Source organism: Tetrao urogallus (assembly GCF_951394365.1).
Source record: "Tetrao urogallus genome assembly, chromosome: 2".
NCBI lineage: Eukaryota > Metazoa > Chordata > Aves > Galliformes > Phasianidae > Tetrao > Tetrao urogallus.
Window position 1 is genome coordinate 18,318,835 of NC_136814.1, and position 27,206 is coordinate 18,346,040.

The following is a 27,206-nucleotide window of genomic DNA, read 5'->3' on the forward strand; positions in this document are numbered from 1 at the left end:
GTGAGGATAGAGGTTTAAGAAAATTAACTTTCTAGAATATTACAGTAGACAATTCCACACTTTGCAGGTTATTCTTGAAGATGTCGCAATGCTGCACATCAAACCAGATCAGTTTACATATACCTCAGATCACTTTGAAACAATAATGAAATACGCTGAGCAGCTCATTCAAGAAGGGAAGGCATATGTGGATGATACTCCTGCAGAGCAAATGAAAGCAGAGCGTGAGCAAAGAACGGAATCTAAACACAGAAACAACTGTAAGATTTTTCATGCTTCCTTTTTGGTTTTGTGGCATTTTAATTTGGCATCACAGCTTGATTTTTATTAAAAGGTGAATGAGACAACTGATTGTGTAACTGTAAGGTCCTTATAGGAACTTGGAAATCATAGAACATTAAAGAAGTTTGGTTTGAAATGGACCTTGAAGATCACCCATTCCAATCCTCCTGCTATGGGCAGAAACACCTCCCACTAGATCAGGCTGCCCATGGCCCCATCCTGCCTAGCCTCAATGCCTCCAGCAATAGGGCATCCACAGCTTCTCTGGTCAACCTGTTCTAAAGTCTCACTACGCTGTGAATAAAGAATTTCTTCCTTGTATCTAATAAAAATCTACACTTTTTTTTTTTTTTTTTTTAATCACTAGCCCTTGTCCTAACACTCCTTGTTAAATTGTCCTTCCCCATCTTTCCTGTAAGCCCCCTTTAGTTGTTAGAAGATTGTAAGGCTACAGGTCACCTCTAAGCCTTCTCTTTCCCAGGCTTTTCATCTGCTATTACTCAGAAATGTTTAGTGCTTTGTTCTGTGTGGCTGGAATAACTGTACATTTAGACAGGTGCAGGAAACTTCTGTATGTATTTCATCATCATTCATCACCAATTTCTTAAAAATTCAAAATATAAAATGTATCTAAAGAGGGGGTGACATTGCTTTTTGTTGCTGCAGTGGTAGACTAGTTCTGTATCAAATTCAAAACACCTTAGAAAATTATTTTTATTATTTTTAGGTGTTAATAAGAATCTACAAATGTGGGAAGAAATGAAAAAGGGAACAGAGTATGGACAAACTTGTTGTCTACGAGCAAAAATTGATATGAATAGTAACAATGGGTGTATGAGGGATCCGACTCTTTATCGCTGTAAAAACCAGCCTCACCCACGTACAGGAACTACCTACAAGTATGTTCAATTTCTTTGTGTGGCCTGTGATTTTTTTTTTTTTTTAATTTTATTTTTTTGCTTTTTTTCAGAGTATTTACCATTCCTTGGTAAACTTATCTTAATGCTTGGAATCTGTTTGCATTTTTCAGTTAGAAAATGTAATGAGTCTCCTTACAGTGAGGAGTTTTACAGATACTTTTAAAACCTGTTTGTTAGTTGTCATAGTCAGCAGTGAATATTGCACTGGTCTATAAATACCTCATCTGTCAGTGAAGAGCTTGGAGTCAAAAGTTGAATTAAGACTTAATGGCTTTATCATGGACAAAAAAGTTGTTTCCTTTAGTTCCTGGAACTTAAACAGGATTGTGACAATTCTACATCACTACAGTTTTCATAACAGCCTCTGTCTTTGTACAGAATGAAGAATTACTGCATTGTGCCTTGAAATCAGCCTACCCAGTTGCTGGAGGCTATGATTCACTGCTTATGTGGGGCCTTTGCTAGCAGCCACACAATGTTGGTTTTGGAAATATTGATTTTAATGTGTGTGTAACACTAAAGCAATTCCTGTGTGTAGGGATTTTGTTTTAAATGTGATAGCTTTGCACATTCTGTATTGTCTGTATGCTGTTTTTAAAGAAGGCTTGATCTGAAGGTTTTCAGATCACAGACTATAAAAGTTTATAGTATGTAAATATAAATGATACTTAATTTGGAGGTTTAAATGTGAGGAAAGTGTTTTGCTCTTCTGCCTTGTTAACCAGGGCTCCTTATTTTCAAGGGTTTATCCTACATATGACTTTGCCTGCCCCATTGTTGACAGTATTGAAGGTGTCACACATGCACTTAGAACTACAGAGTACCACGACAGGGATGAACAATTCTATTGGATCATTGAGGCATTGGGCATAAGGAAGCCATACATATGGGAATACAGCAGGTTAAACCTCAACAACACTGTGCTGTCCAAAAGAAAGCTTACGTGGTTTGTCAATGAAGGGCTTGTGGATGGATGGTATGTTACTTGTTTGTAGCTCAGCATTGTTATTGTAGATATTTGCACTGATGCATCTCTTTCTATTTTAGTCAGTGTGCTTAAGCAGCAAAGCAGCATGAATGAATATTTAAATGGCATTTGAGAACACAGATTAATTACAGTGGCTTCTGAATGTACAATGTGTCTGCTTACTGTGCTGTGGTAACTGTATTCATACATGTTCAGGTATTTCATGTTTATTACAGGATCTTATTTTTGGGCTTTGGCTCTTGCTTCAAGTGCTACTTATACATTTCCCTCTCTGAGTTATTAGATACATTCCTGAGCAATGCCAGAAAACATACCTCCTCTTGTCTCCCACTTCTTTATGTACTTAGGTTATTTTTTGTATTAGAATCATAGAATCACTTGGGTTGGAAAAGACCTTAAAGATGATCGAGTGCAACCACAACCTAACCAAACTAGCCTAACAATCCTCCTGTAAGTCATGTCCCTGAGCACCACATCCAAACAGTTTTTAAACACATACAGGGATGGTGACTCAACCACCTACTTGGGGAGCCTATTGCAGTGCTTAACAACCCTTTCTGTAAAGAAGTGTTTCCTGATATCACCTTGGTGCAACTTCAGGCCATTTCCCCTCATCCTGTCACCAGTGAGAATCACCTGTCAGAAGTGAAAAATTAAGAGATTAAGTGGATGTCTGCGGAAGATAAATGATTCTTGGTGGCCTGGTAGCTTAGATGTTTTCCTGAAAAGAATGACCAGTGATTCTGCACCTCTGCAATTAATTCAGAGTCTGGAGAGGTTTCTTCTTGGTTCTTCCCACAGTGATCTTGTTGTGGGATCCCACCATCTGAAGTCCTCTCCTCATATCAGTTTTTGAGAGACTGAAGGTAGAATAGACATAAGAAGAGGGCCACTTCCCCAGGAGATGGCTTACCTCCCTCAGCCTTCTCAGTTAGATCTTCTCATCTAGCTCTTCATTCACAAAAATAAAATACAGTGAAGCTGCCTTTTACATGTGACAGTATTATTAAACTTTTTGAGAAATCTTACAGGTAAAACTTAGTGTGTGATACTGATAAAACTTCTTTTTCTACTAGGGATGACCCAAGGTTTCCCACTGTGCGTGGTGTCCTGAGAAGAGGCATGACAGTTGAAGGGCTAAAACAGTTCATTGCTGCTCAGGTGGGTATTTCCTTCTTTTCTGATTCTTTGAGTCTTATATAGTAAGGACAAGTTTTCATAAGGTTTCATTTAAATTTCTTGTGATTGTGAAGTTCCTTCTGAAGATTTACTGCTTTCTTGCTTCAACGTGCCTGAGCAGGTCCTTGCAAAACTCAGTAGCAGGTTTCTTTAAAAAAAAATAAATTGCTTTGCAAGCTCAGAAGTTCTTTTATAAATTGTTTTGATAAATGCAAATAGAGGGTTTGTAGCCATTAAAGAAGTTTATTTTAGGTGAGTCGGACAGCTAGACTACATGCACTTGTGTTTTTTTGTTGTGTTTTTCTTTTTTAAATTTTCCAGGGCTCCTCTCGATCTGTTGTGAATATGGAGTGGGATAAAATTTGGTCCTTCAACAAAAAGGTATGCTTTTACTTGAATTTGATGCTACTCCTGATACCCTGTCAGGAATATGTAGAGAATTGGAGTGCTTATTACAACAAGTAGCAATTGCAATATGTTGCATCATTTTGGCAGACTTTCAGGAAAATGGAATGTCCCCTGCTGTTTCTAACCTGAGTTAGCACTAATCCTATTGATTGTCCTATGCCAATACTTACTTGCCTTACTTAGTAATATGAGGAAAGATAATGATATATGTAAATCTGATATGAAAACTGCATTTCATTTTTCTGCTTTCAAGCTGCGAGCTATCTGTAAGAAGGTATTACTTAAAGCTTTTTTACCTTAGCCATAGCTTACAGTGCTGTAAGCGTACATAGCACAAGCTATCATTTTTGCAGCTTTATAGCACAGTCATATTTGCTTATATAACAGGAGCTCTACAAACCCACTGAAAATGCATTATTCCTGGCTTTAAAATGCTGCCTGTTTCTGGTTTGGCTTATCTGTTAATGTAAACATAAATCTTACTCAAATTGTTGGCCGCTTTTCCTCTTGGTGGCTTTGTCTTAAGATGCTGGGTATACTGCCTGTGTAGATAAAGCCAGCACTGCTGATGTTTCTGACTGAATGTCAGATAAGGAATACTGCATCTTGACATGGTTAGTTGCTTTTTGGCAGCGGATGCTTGGACACTATAATAAGGCGAATTATTAGAATGCTGACTGCATATTTTGTGTGATTGTGGAAACACCTGTTATTTTGCATTGGGATTCCTGCTTGATTTTGCTTAGATAGTACCCAGATCTGTTCATTTAAGTAGCTTTTGCTTGTCTGGCATGTGTCTTGTATTTATTCACGTATTTTGTGTTTGGTTTGCTATGTGCTCAAAGGTTTATGAATTGGTTCTTTGTGTTGCTGCATAGATATAATTAAGAGTTGGATTTGGGGGAAGAACCCACGAAGGACTGTCAGGGCTCATTTTTCTTTGAATTGACTTTTGAACTGAGTTTCTTACATATCTGACTCCTTGGACAGCATCACATTTACATCTGTCTGTTCAGATAGATTGCAATCTGAATTATGAACAAAAGCAATTGTTTGTGTGCAGGTAGTTCTAAGCTTAGTCTTAGTGTGAGAGATGAGCCACTCATTTCATATGCTAATCAGTAGTGTATTTGCAAGATTTTTAACATTTGTAGTCTGAGGAAGGATTGTGGATCTTAATCACAATAAATAAAAAGTCTACTAATAAAATTCAGTCTTTTAGTTATCAAAACTATGTTATTAAGTCACATGTATTTTGAAATGCATACACAAATCCTCGTTTAAAATCTAAAACCTAAGATTCCAGCTTTAGTAATTGTCAACTTACAAATATATGACTTCTTTAAGAATGTGATCATTACTTTGCTTGCTTGTGTCAGTAGATAGATGTTAAATTATCTTTTCTGTATTTTTTATGCAGTTTTTCACGTTAGCAGGAATAAACTAGGGGAGAAGAAGCCACTTTGTATTGACAACAGCAGGTGTTTGTCTTTATGTTAGCTTCCAGTTAAACTGGGAGATCTCTTTTGGTCCTAGGCAACTTCTAGTTGAATTACATCAAGTGGCTGAACAGTCAAACCAATCTTTTACATATGAAAAGAATTGTGAAAAACGATCTTAGCTGAGATTTAAAATGGATGATGAAAATATAGGAAGGCAGTTTGTAGGTTTTTCTTGCCAGACTCAAGCTTTAGAAATCCTGATGAAGTCAATATTATGGTGTTGCCTTATTATAGTATCTAATGCTGATGTGTTTAAATTGCAGACTAAATTGGTGCTTCCTCTATAGCCATGTCTGTCCCTGATTCTGCTGGAGTATTGATCTGGAAAAAGAGTATGGGACCAGTTCTCATGCTGCTGAAAAAAGAAAGAACTGCATCAATAAATTATTGCTTTAAATTCAGCTACCTAGAAAGAAAGTGGTCCAGATTTAGTGCTATTCATGAGTAGAAAAATTGGATTTTTTTTTTTTTTTTACTATCTTCCCTGTGAGACATTAGCTCATAATTTTTCCTACTTCTAACATCAGAAATACTCAATGCATAGTTTTTACTTCAAGTATTTCAGTAAAGAGGAAAAATTGAAGTATTATTTTCTCACTTCTATAGCTTTGCATTAAGAGATTAACACAGTAACATTAAAAAAAAATGCAGTAACATAAAGAGTACCAGTTAATATCCTTTTTTTTAAGTTGTTGTTTTATGCAGTATTTTACTTCTCTGTTGATGTCATGTATTCATGACCCTCCCCTTGTTTGGTTTCTGTAGGTTATAGATCCAGTAGCACCTCGGTACACTGCTTTACTGAAAGATGCAGTGGTTCCAGTAAATGTTCCTGAAGCTCAAGAGGAGATGAAGGAAGTGGCTAAACATCCAAAGGTTCTCAATTTACTTCTTTTATATTCTTGTATTTCAGATCAGTAAGGTTGGAAGTACCTTGGCTTAGAGCAGTCAGCAAGGAGAGTCCTGGTTTTAACTTGCTTGGAGAGCATGAGATAAAATCAAGGTGTGCTTTTTTGCAAAATTGTCAAGAAGTCAGTAACTACTAATCACCTTTCTTCATTTAAGAGAATGATTTAGGAAAGTGCTTTTGTAAATATTTACAATGTGTATAGATGAAGTCATGGTGGGAGGCACCTCAGAAGAGGTGATGTATCACAGATCTGGAGTGATAATCTGGATACTCTGACAGCTTTTATTATTGTTTGACACAAACTTTCACAGAGAAATATAAATATAAAATGTATTTAAAGCTTTATGGTTAGAATATAGTAATCACAGCTTATCCATAAGAGTGAGGGATGCAGGAAGGATTAGATTTAGGTAGAAAAGTGAAATATTAACCTGTTAATTCTATTACTTAGATTTTTTTTTAATATGACTTCTAAATTCAGGTAGCAAGTAGTTACTGTCAAGAGTTCAAGTAATTTAAAACTCTTAGTAATCAGTAAATAGAATAATATCCATTAAGAAGGGGCCTGTTTTTTTTTTTTCCCTGCTACATGTAAGGAAGAGGTTTTACTTTGACTGTGACATCTCAAGTTACACTTCAGCTTCTCTGAAAGCATCTTCTAAATGTTTTTGTGGTTTTACTTAGTTTCTTCATTTTGTTGCTCTGAATATTGCTGTAACAATTTCTTGTATCTGAGAGGTCGAGATCTGGTTTACCCTTTTCCCTGTGGTGTTTCTATAAGGAAACATGTTTTGAGCAGCTGCAAGTGAGAATTGTGACCCTTGGAGTCAAAAAGAAATTTGATCTGATGCAAGCCTGCGTATTAAAATACATTTTTTTTTTACTGTCTTAAAAATTCTATGCAGCTGGGAAAAGCTGCACATTTGCTTCAGTTTTGACTGTGTAAAACTAAAAAAGCTGAGAGTTACGAAATTTGTTTCGAAGGGAGTTTGCATGGCTAGCAGAAAAATTGATCAAAAAGTTAGTTTGTACACATAAGAATTTGAAGATACGTGAACTTTAAGAAAGTATTAGTATGCTGTTGGTTGTGTTGAACTTGGTGTTTGATACAGGTTGTGTTTTTGGAGTATGCTGTCGGAGGAATACGTGTAGCAATTGTGAACCAGAAACCTGTGAGACAGTTACAGAGGAATACCATAGCTTTCTGTTACTGTTATTCTGAGTCTTACACCTTCATCTGTTTTATAGCTGTCATAAAGAAAGCATGGTTTTAGCACTGCTTTAAATTTAGTCAGCTTTTGACAGCCTCTCCTTTGAAATAAAAATCATTTTTCACAGAATGCTGATGTCGGGTTGAAACCTGTTTGGTATGGCTCCAGAGTGCTGATAGAGGGTGCAGATGCAGAGACCCTGACAGAGGGAGAGGTGGTTACATTCATAAATTGGGGCAATATTATCATCACAAAATTAAACAGGTAAGCAATACTGGGAGATGAAATTAACTTTTGCATTTCAACTTTTTGTTGACTTTTTTTTTTTTTTTGTAGTAGGTAGCTTCTAATAGTAAAATATTTGTAGTTATCCACATATATAGAGATATCCTCTTTGAAATATGTCACAAAACTGGATATTTGACATAAAGTGTATTGTACAGGTGGTCCAGGTCTGAAATCAGCAATCAGTCCTACTGCTGCATGTTCCTTTTGCCCCATATTCTCCACATAGGTGGTAGTATTTCCACTGTGAAAGTACTTTTTCAGACAAAACAAACAAAAAACGCTTGGAATTTTAAAGCTTTGTTCTGCAACAGTTACCTGCTTTTGCAAGGTTAAAAAAAAAAACACAACAAAATCGCAGTTTTAGTTGCAGAACTGTTGGAGTGAGAAAAGGAGGCTGTTAATGTCATCATAATATCTGGAAAATGCCTGAGACACTGGCAGAATGAATTCAGCTGAGGCAGAATGTAAAACAAATAGGTAGAGATTTTTTGCATGTCTTGTAGTGTCTATTGATACTTTAAGAAATCAAAAGTAAAGGAGAACTTCCAACAGAAGTGATTTCACTTCTTTGTTTCTCGTGTCTTCTATATTTCATTTATGAACTCTTAACAGTTGTTTCAGTGGATCTGTTGATGGTCTTGGTATCAAGTGAGAACAAACCCTTTTGACTTTGCTCTAATTGTTTATCTTTTCCTGTAGAAATTCAAGTGGAAAAATTGTTTCCATTGATACCAAGTTGAACTTAGAAAATAAAGACTTCAAAAAAACCACTAAGATCACTTGGTTAGCAGAAACTCCACGTGCACCACTCATCCCAACTGTTTGTGTTAATTATGAACATCTGATCACTAAGCCAGTTCTAGGTAAAGATGAAGATTTCAAGCAATATATCAACCGAAATAGCAAGGTAAGATGGCTTTTTTCCTCTTTATATTCTACAAAGCTTTATTTTTTGCCATTACTACATTTTGTTATGTTTTTTGACCATTAAATTTCATTTGTTAAAGAAGAAAATCATGTGTATCTCATTCTTGTGTTTTCCATTCAGTTTCTCATAATAACAGGAGTTGAATCTGTGATATTTTTTTTCCTGTATGTTAATGCATTACCTGATTCTTACCCTTCAGGGACCAATAGTTTGAGGTTTTTGTGGTGTTACACTCTTATAATATGGCATTTTCTTTTGAGCACTTCTGCTCTGCTTCTGGAATTAACTGACATTTCAGCACTTGGAAGCACTGTTACAACAGCTCTGCCATGTTTCTTGCTATACATTCCTTGTCCTTTGTTAGGTTTGCACTGATTGCTTTTAACTTTTACAGCAAGAAGAACTGATGTTAGGTGATCCTTGCCTTAAGGACTTAAAAAAAGGAGACATCATCCAACTCCAGAGGAGAGGATTCTTTATTTGTGATCAACCCTATGAGCCAGTGAGGTAAGCTACCTAAGAATGACCCAAGCGAACTTCACAGAATTTCATTTAACTTGTTGAGTTTTAAAATGTTCACACATCTCTTGATGAGGCTAACGTTACTAATGTTGTACCAATGCTGCAAATATTTTACCCTTTAGCACTACTACATATTATTTCTGTGAACTGACATGGCTTTTGTTTTTTGTGTACCTCTCCCATCTGTCTAAGGCAAGTCTGTCTAAGGCAGGCATGTGGCACTTCTGGTGCACCCCAACTAGCTTAGAATTAGTAATGATCAGGTTTACTTGTTGTGATTCAAAGTACATCAATCAAGGAACAGTGCTACAGAATAGAACAGACAGTTGCCTAGGTAGTGTGTGCAGTAATGTGTATTGTGGCAGTTCTTTAGCAAGTTGCCAAACATGTAAAATTACACTGCCGTGTAACGTTACAAAGAAAGCTTACTGTTCCTAACAGGAATCAGTGCTGATCCCCAGTTATGTAAATTTGGATAATAGCAGTTGTATATGAAGGTAAACATGGAGTTGTGAGAGATCAGCTTGTAGAAGAGCAGAACTTTTGCTTCAATAAATGTTTTATATGTATTATTTTGTATTCTTTTTATTGTTGGATCGAATTTTTCATAAATCCTTTTACAGTCCATATAGCTGTAAAGAGGCCCCATGCATTTTGATTTACATACCTGATGGACACACTAAGGAAATGCCAACATCTGGATCAAAAGAGAAGACCAAAGCTGAAACTGCAAAGAAAGAGGTAAGCTTTTGTTTTAGAAAAGTGCAGAATGTATTAATGTACAGGATCAGCCTGCCAAATATATATTTTTTTCTTTTTAAGGCTGGTTCAGCTGTAAAAGGAAAATCTGTTCCAGTTGCTGGTGATACCTCTACTGCAACCTGTACTGCCTCAGAAGACCACCTGGTTATGTACAACAGGGTGACTGCACAGGGTGATATTGTTCGTGATTTGAAAGCTAAGAAGGCAGCAAAGGAAGATATTGATAAAGCTGTGAAGCAGTTGCTGGCCTTGAAAGCAGAATACAAGGAGAGGACGGGCCAGGAGTATAAGCCTGGAAATCCTCCAGCAGCTTCAAAGCATGAGAACTCTGGTACCCTGGACTGCAAAGCTCTGTATGATAAAGTAGCAGAGCAAGGAGAAGTAGTCCGAAAACTGAAAGCTGAGAAAGCACCTAAGGTGGCTGGCTATACTGCTTTTTTGCTTGTTTGGGTTTGCATAGCTCATTGTCTGTGTAGGCAAATGGGTTCTTTTGATTTAGTGTTTTCATGCTGATGGTAATTTTGACTGGGCTGTGTTCTGGCAAGACTTGGGTTTTTTCAATACTTACGATTTAGCTAGATGTATATGATAAAGTCTTTGTTAATATTTGTAAAGATGCAAGTAAGTGTCTACACTTTTTTAGTGCTGAAATGTTGACAGAAGCACTCTCCTCACATGTGAGTTGACGAGGTGTCTGAATCTCATCCTTGGGGTAAAAATGTCCCACAGTATTTACTTATTCAGTAAAATAAGACTGAATTACTGACTTCACAGGATTGATTTATTTAGAACCTTTTAACAAGAAAGAGGGAAAAAAAGATCCAAATACAACAGACGTATACTAGACACCGTCCTGTCATGGATTGAGTATAGAAGACACAGTTATTAATAACTTTATTCTTTTTATTCTTTCTAGTGCAGAGCAAGAAAACCTGTGAAATAATGCATTTTGTGCCTACTAATCAAATACTGTTTGTTGTAGCATTTTGATGGCAACATGAAACGAAATGGGAAGATCTAAACTAGTTTATTGTTACAATTTTGCACAGGATAATAGAAAACAGGATAGTAGAAACATACTAAACCACTCTGAAAAGCTCTACTGAATAATTAAGAAAATTGAATGATGTGCATAAACATCAGATCTTTTCATAAAACATGTGACTTGCACTTCAGAATCTCATATTTCTGCATCTTTGTTTCTCCCTTTTTCTGTCTCTTCCTTTCTTTTACAGGATCAGATAAGTGCTGCTGTGGAAGTCCTTTTATCCCTAAAGGCAGAATATAAACAACAGACAGGCCAGGAGTACAAACCTGGAAGCCCACCTCTAGTCTCTGTCCCTGTTCAGTCTTCTCCTGTTTCTACTCCTCCACCCTCATGTCCAATAGACAGCAAATCTCTATACAGCAAAGTAGCTGAACAAGGCGAAGTGGTCCGCAAACTAAAAGCAGAGAAGGCTTCAAAGGTGTAATAGCAGTTAATGTTTCTGAATGGAACAGTATTTTCAGCTGAGACTAAAGCCTAATGACAAGTTTTGTGAAATTTGGGGAATAAAATATAGCCAAGAATTTCAGTTTCCATAAAGTGCTTTTCTGGTTTCTCCTAAGCTGGTATGGATGACTTCACAGCTTCTGTGATAGTGAGCATGGAGAACCTGAAAAAGAAGTAAACAGGTTTTTTTTGTTTGTTTGTTTTTTGTTTTTTTTTTTTTTTAATGATAAAAGCAAGCAAAGTAGAATATAGGCAGTAACTTGAAGTCTAGAGAACAGTAATAAATCTGATGGTGGCTTGGTAGTCACGAAGAAACAATTTTTCATTCAGAGTATGAGTATTTACTCCCATTCTCCTATGCATGGACTGCTAAAACTGTATGGAACTGAGCTGCTTAAATGCGTGGCTCAAAAATCAGTCTTTATGTATACTGCCTGATTAGATCCTGTATCATGTAGCTTATAGGTGCTCTGGCTAGGAAGTTTGACAACAGAACTCAGTAATGACACAGCTGCTGGCATGTTAGCTCTAGAATTTTTATTACAGCAACTGTTCGTGTGTTAGTAAGGGTTATGTTACCTTAGCTATGTGTTGCATCTGTGTTGCTTCTGTCTTTGCAACTGCTTTTTTTTTTTTTTTTGCAAACCTGCAACTGCTTTTTTCTCTTCTTTTTTTTTTTGTTTCAGGAACAAGTAGATGAAGCTGTGAAAGTTCTTTTAAATCTGAAAGCGGAATATAAACAAAAAACAGGTCAAGAGTACAAGCCTGGAAATCCACCTTCAGCTCCTCCTTGTGTGTCTTCTGCTGCCCTTTCATCTTCTGTATGCTGCAATAACTTGGGACCTTCTAGCTTAGTGGATGCCAAAGCACTTTATGATAATGTAGCTGAACAAGGGGAAGTGGTGCGAAGACTCAAGGCAGAGAAAGCTTCCAAGGTACCGCAGTGAATAATCAATTGCAACTCTTAACAGATTTTTCCACTAGGGGGAAGTCTTTCACCAGGTACAAAGCACCTCAGGTGCTATTCAGGGCTTAGCCATCAAACTCGCATGCTCTGGTAACGCCCCACAAGTTCATTCTGTTGCTGGATGCTTTCCTGATTCTGAGATATGCATTCTAAATTCTACTAATATAAAAAGTCAAACTAAACTCTGACATCTGGATGAATTGACACAAGCATGGTAGATGTCTATTCTGCAGAATTTTTTAATACGTTTTACTTTTCCTGATGTATTTGTAACAAGTGAAGATAAAAGTAGTTAGTGTACTGCAACAATAGCAAGGCTTTTCAGAACTTGACAAATTCAGTTATAGCAGTGGAAAAGGAGACAAACTGTGTTTATGAGAATTGTTTCTGTTCCCCTTCACTCCTCCTGCCCCCTTTATATTTCTGCCTTGTAAAATTGCTTTTCTATGATTTTTTATTTTTTTTATATTATTTTTTTTAAAGCCTTTTTCCAAAACAAGTTTATGTTCTTCAGTGTAGATTCTGCTGCACTTATTAGCAGCTTGTAGCTGGCTGGATGGGGTAGGAGAAACATTCTGGTTGAGATAGCAACACAAGTGTTTGAGTGTTTAGAGGAGGGCTGTTGAGTCCTTCCTTAACTGCAAAGCATTTATTTTATTGCTAGATGGAGATTTTATTTTCTTAGCCTAAAAATTAATGCTCCTTGTCAATTCTGTGTTTAATTCTCATCTTGCTATTTGTCCTTCACACAGGGTGAAATAGATGAAGCAGTAAAACTCCTCCTTTCTCTAAAAGGTGACTATAAGGAAAAGACTGGACAGGACTACAAACCCGGCCATCCGCCAGTAGCTCAGAATTCTTTGCCCCAAGCATCAAATACAGTAGCAAGTGGTCCTGACACAACTGAAGCTAAAGCACTGTTTAACAAAGTAGCTCTTCAAGGAGATGAAGTTAGGAAATTGAAAGCAGAAAAAGCAGAAAAGGTAAAAAAACAAAAACAAAACAAAACAAAGCAAAAAAAACCCCAAAATGCTGTAATACAAAATGCAGTGCATGTATTTAAATCTGAAAACTTCAAGTTTAAATCTAAAATTTCACAGCAATTGCGATTATCAGAATTCAAATGCAGCCTGTATCTGAAATGTGCTTTTAAAATTGTTCCTGTCAGATATGATCCTTGGTGTATTAAAATCTTTAAGTATTGACTTTTGCTGAGGTTTTTTCCCCAATGCTGTGTGGAAGTCTATAATGCCATATCATAGATCCATTTTATTTCTTTGATGGAGCCATATTATTCCTGTGATTTCTGTGTAACTTTCATTTTTTGTTCTTCAAGGAAAAGATAGATGCAGCTGTTAAAGAGCTTCTTCAGCTGAAGGCCCAGTACAAGTCTGTTGCAGGAGTTGATTATAAACCTGTTTCTGCTAGTAGTGCTGATGACAAAGACAAAAAGAAGAAAGAGAAAGAGAACAAGTCAGAAAAGCAGTGTAAGCAACAGAAACAAAATGATGGACCAAAAAAAGAGCCTTTGCAAGGACAGAGTGGTAATGAGCTCTCTTCAAATGGGCCAGGAGAGGGTCAAGGCCCTAAGAAACAAACCAGGTAAAGATTAGATCCTTAATCTATTTGATAAAAGCCTGCACTGTTTACCTCCATTCAGACTTCAGAGTTTTGCAAGTTTCTAATTTCACTTGAAAGCATTAAAGATTACAAAATAATAGTTTATATTCAGCATCAAGCAAAAGCAAATTACTAAAGTTTACTTAGTGTCTGTTTTACCTCAGAATCCCTCTGAGCAGAACTCTGCCTAGCCCCTAGCCTGTAGAAAGCACAAAGTAATGTGCACAGTCTTTTACTATGGTTCAGCTGTCATTGGGAACTTGCTGTGTTTTATTTGCTTCTGCAAATGTTCTGCTGCGTCTTCCTCACTACAAAACCATGGGTTGGAGTTGGAGAAATCAAAGCCTTGTGCTTTTTTTTTTTTTTTCCAGTTATATGAGGTTTACAAAGTATTTACTGTGTTTACCTTGAGAATTATATAATCCAGAGCAAGGCACTTTGGATGCTAATGCTAGAACTCTCCAGAGATGATTGCTGTGCATTCCATCTCCTGCTCCCATACTGAAAGTTTAGAGGTTTTTTATATGTTACAGCATATATTATGCAACACTGCCTGTTTCCTATTTCAGATTTATAGTTTAGGACTCAACATCCCTAGTAGTAGAGCTAGAGAATGGTTATTTTTTAATAGAAATTATGCTGGGATAATTCACCCTTAATTTTCTCTGTTCATCAAGGTATGCTAAGTGTGCTTTTATCTATTGTTATCTAAGCCTGGTAAAAAAAAAAATGAGGGAGTTTGGCCTTTGCTAGGATTTTGGAGATTGACTGTTTATCTTTATTTTGATTGTAGAATGTTTTCTATCTTAGAGTGACTGATGTGTTTAATTGGATAATTCAAGTTGCTTCTTTTTCTTGAAACTATAGTTCCAGGTTGGGTAAGAAATAAACAAACAAACAGCCCAAACCAAGGAAAAACTTACAAATTAGCAAACAAACAATTACAAAAACAAAACAGAAAACCAACCAGATTAACATAGCTTGCATGTGTTAGTTTTATGTTCTTATGGAACATGCTTGGGTTTTTTAGTGCAATATTATGAGGATCTTTAATGCAACCTTGATGAGAATTAGAAGGGTTTAAACAGTGGAAAAGAAATAGATCTGTTTTTATAAAATGTTCTTCTTATGCCAGGTGAGGAACTGCTAGCAGTCCATACTAAACAATTCATATTTGAACTGTCAGGGGGAAAAAAAATTGGGAAAAGTTGGCATTACGAAGTGAAATTCCAGCATTGCATTCTGTTCTCTGCACCCTCCTTTCTGCCCACTTAAGGTCCATACCCCACTCCCAAATTTAAAAAGAAAGATTAAGATAAAATTTATTGCTAAATGCTCAGTGACTCAAATCTGATTGTTTTCTAAAACCATAGGTTGGGTCTAGAAGCTAAAAAAGAAGAAAATCTCGCAGAGTGGTTCTCTCAGGTAAGTGCACACTAGTGTTAATTAAATAATTGTTTCATCCTCTTGTTAATCAGGATCTGCTTTGATTTTATATCTTATCTAGTATTTCTATTTTTTTTTTTTCCATGCAAATCAATATGCCTACTCTTGTGTTCTTGCCACTGTCTTAAACAGAAGTGATAGATTGAAGACCAAGGTAGCTGTTCTTGGGGAATAAAATAAACAACAAAAACCCCAGTCTGGTGTGTCAACCCTTTCATACTTCCCACTATATCTGTGTGTTTCCACATTGTGTGTGCTGCACAAAACTTTAGTGAAATAATGGGAGTGTCACAGGCGTGGAAATGTTGTTTCATCCCAAGGTAACAAAAGTTATCATCTGTTGGTAATGAAGGAGTTAGCTGGCTCACAAGGTACAAAACAATCAGAACAGAAATTACTTGTTTAGGTTACCCTATCTATGAAAGATTGTAAATAGATATCTGTGCTGTGTTATCAGATATCAGTGTATGTTATCTCTTACTCCTACTACTCCAGCCTTTGCATGTACACAAACAAATAAAAAATGCTTTTTAACATGAGCTCGAGAAGGTTCTTAAGGAAACACAGTTATTTGGTTTTTGGAAGCTTGGTTCCTGTCTCTTACTTAGATTCATGAAATTCAGTTTCTGAGTTTGTTGCTCAGGTTTGTTATTTAACTTAATGTTCCTGGTTAAACTTTTCTCACAGGTAACAAAAATGGTCTCTATGTCTAACTTTGCTAAATTTTGAGCCCAAATACTTTTAAATAGGAGATTTTTCTTGAGTTGCATGCCATAGGCTTGAATTACTGAATATTTCTGTACGAGATTGGAACTTAAGTTTCTGATTTTTTTAAAAGGTGATCACAAAAGCAGAGATGATTGAATACTATGATGTGAGTGGCTGTTATGTTCTTCGTCCTTGGGCTCATGCCATTTGGGAAGCTATCAAGAATTTTTTTGATGCTGAAATCAAGAAACTTGGTGTGGAAAACTGCTACTTCCCCATGTTTGTGTCCCAGGCTGCACTAGAGAAAGAGAAGAGTCATATTGCTGATTTTGCCCCTGAGGTATACTTCAAAACTTTAATATGAGTATAAGAAAACCCAACCCATTAGTTCACAGCTGGGCATGAAAGCAGGTTTTCTTCAAACTTGTTTGATTCTCTTTTATTTATCTGTTTTTTCCTTTAGGTTGCTTGGGTCACAAAATCTGGGAAAACAGAACTCGCTGAACCGATTGCTATACGCCCCACAAGTGAAACAGGTAGACTTCTTCTCATGCAGTTCATCTGTAAAGGAAACAGTACAGTAAAGGTTATAAATGAGAGTCCTTTCTGGAAAGAGGAAACTTGTCTTTTAGAATGTTTTCTTTAAATCCTCACCATATTTCATAAATTCTGCTGCAGCTTACAGCAAATGTCACAGACAGTCACAATGGACTTCTTCTGAAAATTTACACCTCAGAATTTTTTTTATTGATATCCTGATGATCAACTAACTGTGACTGAGAAAAACACTGGTTTTTTTGTTTGTTTGTTTTTAAAAGTATTTTTGCAAATAAAATTCTTCATCTCATAATTCATTTTGTAATGTTCTTTTGACAACAGTTGTGAAACTAAATTTTACTAAAGTTTCCTTTAAGTAATTTATATAAACACTTTAAGACTTAGTGCTAGGTGAATTTTTAAATGAGTCAAGCCTGGTACAGTATCCTGAAATCTTGATATCAATGGATTTTTATTGGTGAATGTGAATATATTTGCATACTATAAGCCAGTGAATGAAAGTGTGTCATTAGATAGTTAAGCTTTGGATTGATTTGATCCACATCTTGCATAAGAACAAGCAAAATATTTTCTAACAAAACAGGATAAAATGAAAATACTTCTTTCACCAAAAATGTATGTTTAAACAAATATGTTTTAAAGAAAACTATAGCATGAAAGTGTGATTCTCAAGTAGAGAATATTGTTTATGTGTAGCGAAGAGAAAGTTTTGGTGTAAAGTGACTGCATTATGCAGAGAACCCAGACTGCTTTCCTCTTTTCACAGTTATGTATCCTGCATATGCAAAATGGGTGCAGTCACACAGAGATCTTCCTATCAAGCTTAATCAGTGGTGCAATGTTGTGGTATGTCAGCATGTAATTTCTAACTGAAGTGATTTATTTTAAGTGCACTGTAGATCGTTTGTCCCATGTGGATATGGCCTAATGATACTAATTACAGAATGTATTTCATGGCGGAAGTATGAATGTGGTTTATATGACTTTATTTATCCTTACTTCTTAATGAAACTCTTTGCTAATGTATACTGTTGATGATATCATGTGAGTGTGAATCTATAAATAGTTGATTTTTTAGCTTTATTTGGAATTTTTGAGCTTTAAATTCAAAGGTTAGTTTATTTTTAATAAATAATTTGAGACTGTGGTGCTCATTTTGACATTCATTTTCTTTTTCCTGTTGTCTTTTGTTTCCAGCGTTGGGAGTTCAAACATCCTCAGCCTTTCCTTCGCACTCGTGAGTTCCTTTGGCAAGAGGGTCACACAGCATTTGCAACATATGAAGAAGCTGCAGAGGAAGTAATAAAGCAAATGTGCTTTTGCTTTCAGAAAGTTATCTTACTCCATAGCAATGCAAACAAAACTTTTTAACTAGAGCTTGGTGAAAAAATCAGTCTCCTTTTCTTTGAGAGCCCTCATGAAAAATGTCAGCTGTGCTAGAACCTTTGTTTTTTCTCAGGTGTAACCTACTGGTGGGTCTTTAGTTATTTCAAACAATATGACAAGTTTAAAGAGTGTGACCTTTAAATAGGATGTTTTATGTCCTTAAAAAGCAGGGAAGTTCACTTACTACTTGCTAAAAATTGTAATGCTTAAAGACAGGCTTCACTGAATATTGTTGACGTATTCCTAGCAGATGTTCAAACTTTAACATGGGGACTAAAAGTCAATATAACCACGGCTTTTTAGCATGAGTTGTCTTGTTTTCTCTCACAATCTATAGTTGTTTTCATTCACAGAATAGATAAAATTCAAAGCAGTGGAAGAAATTTTTTTTTTATCACAATCTTGAGGAAAATATTGGATTTTGGAAGTTCTAGGTATTGCTTTTTTTTTTTTTTTTTTTCTCCAGTATTTTGGGAATAAAAATATTTCTGTTTTTAGCAAATGCAAAATACTGAGTAATTCCTAAAGCAGTTTGTTTGTTGTAGGTGATGCAGATACTTGATCTTTATGCTCAAGTGTATGAAGATCTCCTAGCAATACCTGTTGTGAAAGGAAGGAAGACAGAAAAGGAGAAATTTGCTGGGGGTGACTATACAACAACTGTAGAGGCATTTATATCTGCCAGTGGAAGAGCTATCCAGGTATTTCTTGAATAGTTTTTTTTTTTTTAACAGTTATTTTCCAGTAAAAATGGCAAGACGATGAAAGCTCTAAATTTGTTAAGGTTAACCAGCAGAATTTTTTTTGTGTGCAACTATTTTAGGGTGCAACATCACATCACCTAGGACAGAACTTCTCGAAGATGTTTGAAGTCATGTTTGAAGATCCAAAGAAACCAGGAGAAAAGCAGTATGCATATCAAAATTCCTGGGGCATTACAACTCGAACTATTGGTGTAATGACAATGATTCATGGAGACAACATGGGATTGGTGCTCCCACCTCGAGTAGCTTGTGTTCAGGTGTGTAGAAATTGTTCACAATATGCCTTTAACTATTTTAACTACTATTTTTTTTTCCATTTCCTGTCTTGGAATTCGTGAGGTTTTCATACTGGGAACTGAAAATGTTTTAATGTAGAACAGGAGCTAATTCTAGAACATTCTCTACGAAGTTAATACACTTTCTTCAGGTGCTTGTGATGAACAATCTCCCTTTAATAATAAATCAGTTGAAAATAATTGTCTCACTTGGATGAATAGGGACGTGTATTCCTTACTTCTGAGATCATGAAAGAAATTACTGGGACACAATATTTGTTTAAGCTTATAAAAAAAAAAAAACTACAACCTAGTTATTATAGAATGTGAAATATCTGTCACGTTACATTGCAGGTTGTAATTATTCCCTGTGGTATCACAAATACCCTTTCTGAAGAGGACAAAGAGGCTTTATTGAAGAAATGTAATGAGTATCGTAAAAGGCTGCTTAGTGCTAATGTCCGTGTACGTGCTGATTTAAGAGACAACTATTCACCTGGCTGGAAGTTCAATCACTGGGAACTTAAGGTATGTTTTTTTCCTAGGGGGGATTTCAAATACCCTCTGGGAGATACATAGGGGGCACATATGTGTGCCTTGTATTCTGAAAGTAATTGTTTTTTCTAAACGAAGCCTGATAAGCACCTCTATATCATGCTCTTGCATGTTCAGAAGGCCAGTGGTATCCTGGGCTGCAGCAAAGGAAAGGTAGTCAGCAGGGCAAGGTAGGTGATTGTCTCCCTCTACTCTGCACTTGTGGGGCCCCATCTGGAGTGCTGCATCCAGGCTTGGGGCCCACAGTACAGGAGGAATGTGGAGGGCTAGGAAGGTGATCAGAGGGCTGGAGCACCTCTCCTGTGAAGGACTGAGGGAGCTGGGCTTCTTCAGCCCGGAGAAGAGAAGGCTCCTGGATGTCCTCATTGCTGCCTTCCAGTACTTGAAGGGAGGGAGCTTACAAGTAGGAGGGGAACTGAATTTTTACATGGTCTAATGGTAATAGGACAAGGTGGAATGACTTGCAAGAAGGAAGATGATAGGTTAGATGTTAAGAAGAAATTATTTACTCAAAGGGAGGGGAGGTGTTGGCATATCTGCCCAGATAGGTTCTGGATGCTACATTCCGGAAGGTTTTCAAGGCCAGGTTGGATGGGATCCTGGGCAGCCTGATCTGGTGGGTGGCAGCCCTGCCCACAGCAATGGGGTTGGAACTAGATGATCTTTAAGGTCTTCTGCAACATTAGCTAATCTGTGATTTGAGTATTCTGCTTACTGATAAATGGAGTGCTTTCTGAGACTTCACAGTTTGCTGGGATATGCATATTATTAGCACATCCTGAACCTACCTTATATACCTAGAAAATCAACTGCATGTTTAAAAATTTGTATGAAGTGATTAAGGGTGTCAACAGTATGTCATTTGCACACAACGGAACAGAGATGGTAAACCTGTACAGCTGTAACAAAGAAAAGAGTGATTTTGTTGATTTAAAACACTTATGTTGCCCCTCATATATTAGTTGTTTGTTTCATCAGAAATAATAGTCTTTTGAAAAATAAAAATAGCAGAGCTGAGTGAAACAGTGTTAATTAGAAATGGACAACATATTGAGTAATGCCATGTCTGGAATTTGAAATTAGTTGGAATATGTTCATCTTCAGCATAAATTGATGGAAACTCCCTGAGCTGTTAAAAGTTTTTGTGTTCAGGTTCTCTTTCCTTTTCTTTTAACCTCTTATGTTTTTTAAAGTGGAGTTGTAATTCCAATAGTCCACGTTAGGAAGCTTTTTAAAAATACAACAAAAATCAGGTTTACCAAGGACGTGCAGGAGGATGCAAAATTGATGCTTTTTATAAAATTGATGAGAATATTCTGCATAAGTCATTTATATGTGCAACCTTATATTTGTATTGTAGCTAAATGTCATTAGTGTATATGTATACATATACACACTATATATTTATAAAATTGTCTTGTGTTCCCAACACTCCCTGAATTTCCTCTTCTCCCCCCAAAACAATCTCACAAACAAAGCTCTGGCATTTTATATTCTTGGCTTAAATTTTGACAGAACAGGAACAGTCAGAATATGCATAAACTACATCTTCAACTGCAGGCAAAGTGCAGTCATTTTACTGAGTACTAATAAGGAAGTATAATAGGGTACAAATATATATATATACAAGGGTACTAAAGTTATAAATACAAAAGGAAACTGTAAAGTATTTTGACTTATCTGCTTCTCAGCACATTTCCGACATGAAAGCACTAAATATTTTTGGCAGAGTTTTAATTATGGAGGCCATTTTTTCTATATGCCGTAAATTAAAATGATTTTGATGTTATTTGATACGGTTTTGAACAGCTTATTCTGTAGCTTTGCAGGAGGAGTACATAAATCTTCCTTCAGATGGATTTCATTCCATTGTTCATACATTTTAGCATAAAGACTTTGAGTTATGGAGAATCATTTAGAAGCTGTGAACTTGAAGAAATTTCTGAGAACAAAGTTAATGGGAAGCTTGGCTAAATATCTGTGTGATGTTTTTAACTTTTAGCTTACTGATGAGATTTCTTTTACGTGGAATAAAACTGCATACACCTCTACATACGCTCTTATGGACTCTGCATACAGCTTACAGTCCACATTAGCAGGATGTAAAGGAGAATACATGAGACTTGGTAGACTTCTAACTGACCAGTAAAATGAAATCTTTGCTTGCCTGTACATGAGAGATGAGAAATTACATAGTTCCTATCACTGAAGTTTATGGGGAATAAAAGCTCTAAAAACAAGATTGGCACTATTTGAGGTAACTGAGTGTAGTATCAGCAGTGTTTTAACACTCTTGATATCACATGTTGGCACAGATGCAGTCTCCAAACTAGCAAAGCATGACTGCAACAAGATATGCACAAGTGAAAAGGCTGTGAATAGGAAAGACAGAAATTGATAATCATTGTACTGCTTTTACTCATTTATTTCATTTTTATATTTTTACTGATGTATTTACTAATACATTTTCGTATTTTTACTAATTTATTTATTTTACTCATTTATTTCAAAGAACTTAAATATTTGAAGGAGTTCCATGTTAAGACTGTACTTTAAAGCAAAATAAAGGAGGAAAGTAACTCCTGTGAGATTTGTGTACTCATTATAGTTTGTCACTTTTTTTTTTTTTTTCTCCCACAAAGGGTGTACCTGTCAGGCTTGAAGTGGGACCACGAGACATGAAGAGCCAACAGTTTGTAGCTGTCAGAAGAGACACAGGACAGAAGCTGACCTTTTCGGAACATGAGGCAGAAGAGAAACTGAAGCAGATTTTGGAGGAAATCCACGCTAATCTATACAACAGGTAAATTGAGAGAGGTAGAAATGCCTGTGGTAATCACAGATGTTCTTAAGATGATAGAATAATTTCCTCAAGTCATTGATTGAACTGTGCAGAAAGATGGGTTTGGACCACCTTTCTGATAGTAGTATTTCATTCTTCTACCTCTGAAACTTACTCACCCGCAGTGATTAAAAGCTTCCTTTAGGTCATGAAAGAGAATGCCAAAGATTATGAACTTCCTTACAAGAACTCAGTGAAGTATTTTTTTTTTTTTTTTTAAATTAATAAATAGTTAACAGGATAATTTTGTACAAGATTCATTCCTGAAATATGCTCTTGGTAGGGAATTTTGGAAGACATGAAGTTGACGAAAAGTTGAAGATCTGTTTTCAGAAGTTTGTGTTAAGGCCATATGTTCTATTGATTTTCATATGATTGTTTGCTCGTAAGCAATGCTTTTAAACTGTTTGCAGTTATTTCATATGCCAAATCTTCTGCGTGCCGATCACTGCAGAGTTTTACTGCTGGAATATACTGTCGTCTGTGGTGATCCCAGTTACTTACAAGCAAAATATGTTTATTTATTCAGAATTGGAATATTAGAATGCTTTCTAACTAAATTGAAAGAAAATCTATCTCCACAGTATTTATCTGTTTGTATCTACAGCTGGCCAGTATTGAACTGATATGCAAAACAGTGTGAATGAGCATAGTAAAATATGCAGCAGCCTGTATAGCCTGTTAGCGGTCACTCAAAATTTTATCTTTTTGGTGGCAGGACTGGTAGAAAAACATAATTGGAATGAATATATAGTTCTTCTAACTTTTCGTTTTGACAAACTCTGAAAATTTGGTTCTGTTGGCCAATGAGGTTAAGTGTTAATCTACCTTGAGTTCCCCCCCATCTCCTTTTTACAGAGCTTCTGAAGACTTAAGAAATCATATGGTGGTGGCCAATAATATGGAAGACTTTCAAAAGGAGCTTGATTCAGGAAAGGTAAGGAAACTTACTTCATTCCAAAATCCTGGTAAAAGCCTTCCTCTGCTTTCTGTCTCTAATGAATAGTTGGAGGCTAGAAATTTCAAAGCCTATGAACATACACACATACTTTAGTAGTTTTATAGAACTCTTCCCTAAAAAGGATATGGAAGTGTTTCCTATGGAGTTACACTAAGGAAGATTAGTTTTTCCAAATTTTTTGGATAAGTTTTTTAATGTATTTATTCTTGCTGAAATACTGTGTTCATTACAAATTCCGGTGCTAATGTAAGGAGTGGCATCAAGTCCTGAGGTAACTTACATCGCTGCGGTTTGATTTGCATTTAAAATGTTCTCTTTTTATTACTAAGTGCTTTTCAGAGATATTAATATAAATATTTTGTTCAGATTATGATAAGCTACTGTTACTATGTTAATAAAGAACAGTGAAAAACACTTCTCTTGTAATAGTGTCTAAGTTAAGAGTCTAAAGTACATTCTACTTTTGTCAAAGATTTGCCTTTATGATCCAGGTCGAAGCCACTGGGTTCATTTAGAGTTACTGGGAGTCAGTACTCACCTTGGAATGACATGTAAAATAGGAGGCAGTACTGTCAGAGCTTTGGAATGAATCATTAAGGCTGTGTATTTTACAGAGTTGTACCAATTAGATCTAGTCTGAAAATTTCAGAATTTCTAATGGAAAATGCTAGCATGTCATAAACCCAGTTACTTCAGTTGACTTCAGATATATCTTTATAAGTTAATCTTAGCCTTGGCAATCCATTGTGCTCTATTATTGCTGCTTCTATTGCACTTGAATCCAATTTATAACAAGTTTTGGAGGAATAGTTGTGAACTTCAGAGGAGGGACTGATTTTAGCATGCTTATTGAGTGGAGGATATGGGGTTGGTTGTTGTTTTTTGTTTTTTTTTTTTTAGACATTCTTTATGCATAGATAATAATAGATAATAGTAATGTTGCCTAATGTTCCTCTACAAAACTAAATACAAGAGTGAAATATGCTGTTTCCAAATAGGTTGAGGCTCTTCCTGCTGACTGCAAAGTACAATTTTGTTCATGCAGGTCTCTGTAAGGCATCAGATGATTCTGGTGGTAGATTTAAAGACAAAAAATCTTTAGTCTTTGATTAGCAAACAATTCTGATCTGTATTGGTGTGTAAATAGTACTACCACTCCTGTGTGTTGTGATTTCAGGATGTATCATTATCTATCTTTCACTTTCTGAAATAAGCACTGCTTGAAACTGTATTTGTCTATCTTCAAGACAAAGAAACAGTCAAGGAAAATGTAAGCTTATGTGTAAAAATTATTAAAATGGAGAGTTCAGTTCATTGCAAAAATGGAGTGTGAAGTTAATTCTAAAAGGTGATTTATGTACATGTGAAAAGTATAGTTTTGATGAATGCTGTAGGTACCCCCTTTTTTCCCCATCTACTGCAGGTGATCTCAAATGATACTGTAAAGTGTGATCTTCAATGGGCAGTTACTGAGTTTTATGTACGGCTAGAGGAGGAATTGCACTCTTTGTTCAATATAGTTTAAATGTAGTTTAATATATAGTGAAACTTGGAAATACGAACAAGTAAAATCTTCCAAATTGAAGATGCTTACACCATTTTAGTACTTAGGTTCCAGAAGTTCATTCTAATCACCGTATCTGTGTGGAAAAAACTGAGTTACGTTATTTTATGACTTCCTGTCTACCTGTAGATGTTTTATGGACCATATCTTATGGCAAATGTATTCTGTAATTTCTTTAAATTATACCGCTAGCACTGGGTATGGTTTTAAAAAAATCTTTAAACTGAACTACTCCTGCTTTATTGCTGTTACTCCTTTCCCCTGACTGTAAGTGAAATGTAGTCTGTTAGCTCTTCAAACATATGGGCTGCTTCTGTGTTGTTTTTTTTTTTTTTAATCTTTTTTTTTTTAAGCTCTATGCAAAGTTCAGTTCAAGCTGTAAGAATAGTTCTTTGCTAGAGAGTGGTGAGGTGCTGGCACAGGCTGCCCAGAGAGGTTGTGGATGCCCCGGAATACCTGGAGGTATTCAGGGCCAGATTGGATGACGCTCTGGGCAGCCTGGTCTAGTATTAAATGAGGAGGTTGGTGGCCCTGCATGTGGCAGGGGGGTTGGAGATTCATGATCTTTGAGGTCCCTTCCAACCCTGGCCATTCTATGATCAGTGCACCTTATTCATAGTGTTGATAGAATGAAAATGACTGTGCAGTCAGAATTTAGTAGCTCTATTGCCTTCAGCTATTAGCATTACATGAGTGCTTGTGTGGGGGCAGGGGGTGTCTTTTTTTACCAGTAATCTTAATTTTTAGGAGTCAACATAATTTCCACTACAAATCTACTAAAAATATAAAACATCTGTAAAATGAGGTTCAGCACTTGAAAGAGATCTGTTACGCTCGCCAAGCTGGATGCTGATTATATGAGACTTCACATCTACTTTCTCAGTTTTCAGCTATCTAACATTGAAACCAACTGAAATCATACACCGTTTATTTTTTCTACAAGAAAAATGTGCGCTTGGTGGTTCAGTTTTATCTTTAAATACACTACTGTCTTACTCAGAAAATACGAAAAGTCATTGTACTGGAATTAAACTGGGAAGGCGCTGTCTTGCACTGTGTAACCAGATGTTTATTCTGCAGTTTGAAAAGTTTAAACTTTTCCTGAAAAACGGGGTATTTCCAAGAGAAAACAAAATTTATGCTTTCCACACGTAGCAGATGTGTTACATTTAAAAGAAAAAAAAATACTAGCACCCTGTCTTCATTTAAATTCTGTGTCGGGTTTCTTCATGGAGCTCAGTGGAAGGATGACTAGGCTTACGTATTTCTCTGTTGGGCTATTATATGGGCTATTAATATGGGCTATTAAATTTTAATTAAAGCAATCAGAAATGTTCCTACTTTGAGATACGTATGAGATCTTAAGGTTTAGGATTGTTCCAGAGACAAGGAGGAGTTCTTTTGTGGATCTATAACTGACTTTTTTTTTTTTCTCCACTCCTTTGCTCCTTTCCATTTCAGATAGTACAAATCCCTTTTTGTGGAGAAAGTGAGTGTGAGGATTGGATCAAGAAGACCACTGCCAGGTAAAATATAAGTGAACTGGAAAGCATCTACTGGAATCAAAACAAAGATGTTTGAATGTAAAACAGTATGTAGGATACCTGTTGGTATGGCAGAAATGTACTCTTCACCCTTGACCCTTGCTGTCCTGCATAATTCAGCATACTTAGTCCCTTAGTTTTGACACTTTCAGAGTAGCTGGTGTGCATTCAAGATTTTACGCATGGTACACTTTGCATCTCTGTTTTATAAGAAGTGCTTTTATTTACGAATATGCTTTTATTTCAGAGATCAAGATCTTGAGCCTGGTGCCCCCTCCATGGGAGCAAAAAGTCTTTGCATACCTTTCCAGCCACTCCGTGAACTACAGAGTGGGGAGAGATGTGTCTGCGGCAAGAACCCTGCCAAGTTTTACACCCTCTTTGGTCGTAGTTACTAAACTGCTAATGGAAGCACCTTCTCCTTTATCTGTGAATTGAACTTTTTTTTAATAAGACTGAAATAGGCCCCAAACGTAATCAGTTTTGCGACTTTTTAGATAATTCAGAAAAAAAAACAACAACAACAAAGCCATAAACCATAAACACCCCCAATGTCAGTCTTAGACTAGCAGTACTTCGCAGACTTTTCTGTAAACACCTCTAATAATAAACATGTACTATGAG

At 36.2% G+C, this 27,206-nt stretch overlaps 1 protein-coding gene across 1 annotated transcript in view; it reads left to right on the top strand.

The window, feature by feature from the left end:
* Nucleotides 1–26,980, top strand: part of EPRS1 (glutamyl-prolyl-tRNA synthetase 1) — a gene marked incomplete at both ends in the record, with an annotated part of 38,121 nt that extends 11,141 nt beyond the window's left edge. Inside the window, 26 exons of the mRNA XM_079532812.1 lie at nt 68–260; nt 1,010–1,181; nt 1,945–2,178; nt 3,267–3,351; nt 3,691–3,750; nt 6,045–6,155; nt 7,528–7,664; nt 8,388–8,595; nt 9,011–9,123; nt 9,762–10,317; nt 11,136–11,366; nt 12,079–12,327; nt 13,112–13,342; nt 13,696–13,961; nt 15,353–15,404; nt 16,264–16,473; nt 16,597–16,669; nt 17,458–17,537; nt 17,889–17,990; nt 18,623–18,778; nt 18,901–19,098; nt 19,471–19,644; nt 22,314–22,474; nt 23,372–23,450; nt 26,500–26,564; nt 26,830–26,980. Of these exons, the coding sequence (XP_079388938.1) occupies nt 68–260; nt 1,010–1,181; nt 1,945–2,178; nt 3,267–3,351; nt 3,691–3,750; nt 6,045–6,155; nt 7,528–7,664; nt 8,388–8,595; nt 9,011–9,123; nt 9,762–10,317; nt 11,136–11,366; nt 12,079–12,327; nt 13,112–13,342; nt 13,696–13,961; nt 15,353–15,404; nt 16,264–16,473; nt 16,597–16,669; nt 17,458–17,537; nt 17,889–17,990; nt 18,623–18,778; nt 18,901–19,098; nt 19,471–19,644; nt 22,314–22,474; nt 23,372–23,450; nt 26,500–26,564; nt 26,830–26,980 (4,347 nt within the window). The remainder of the gene's footprint in view (nt 1–67; nt 261–1,009; nt 1,182–1,944; nt 2,179–3,266; nt 3,352–3,690; nt 3,751–6,044; nt 6,156–7,527; nt 7,665–8,387; nt 8,596–9,010; nt 9,124–9,761; nt 10,318–11,135; nt 11,367–12,078; nt 12,328–13,111; nt 13,343–13,695; nt 13,962–15,352; nt 15,405–16,263; nt 16,474–16,596; nt 16,670–17,457; nt 17,538–17,888; nt 17,991–18,622; nt 18,779–18,900; nt 19,099–19,470; nt 19,645–22,313; nt 22,475–23,371; nt 23,451–26,499; nt 26,565–26,829) is intronic.
* Nucleotides 26,981–27,206: the final 226 nt, after the last annotated feature.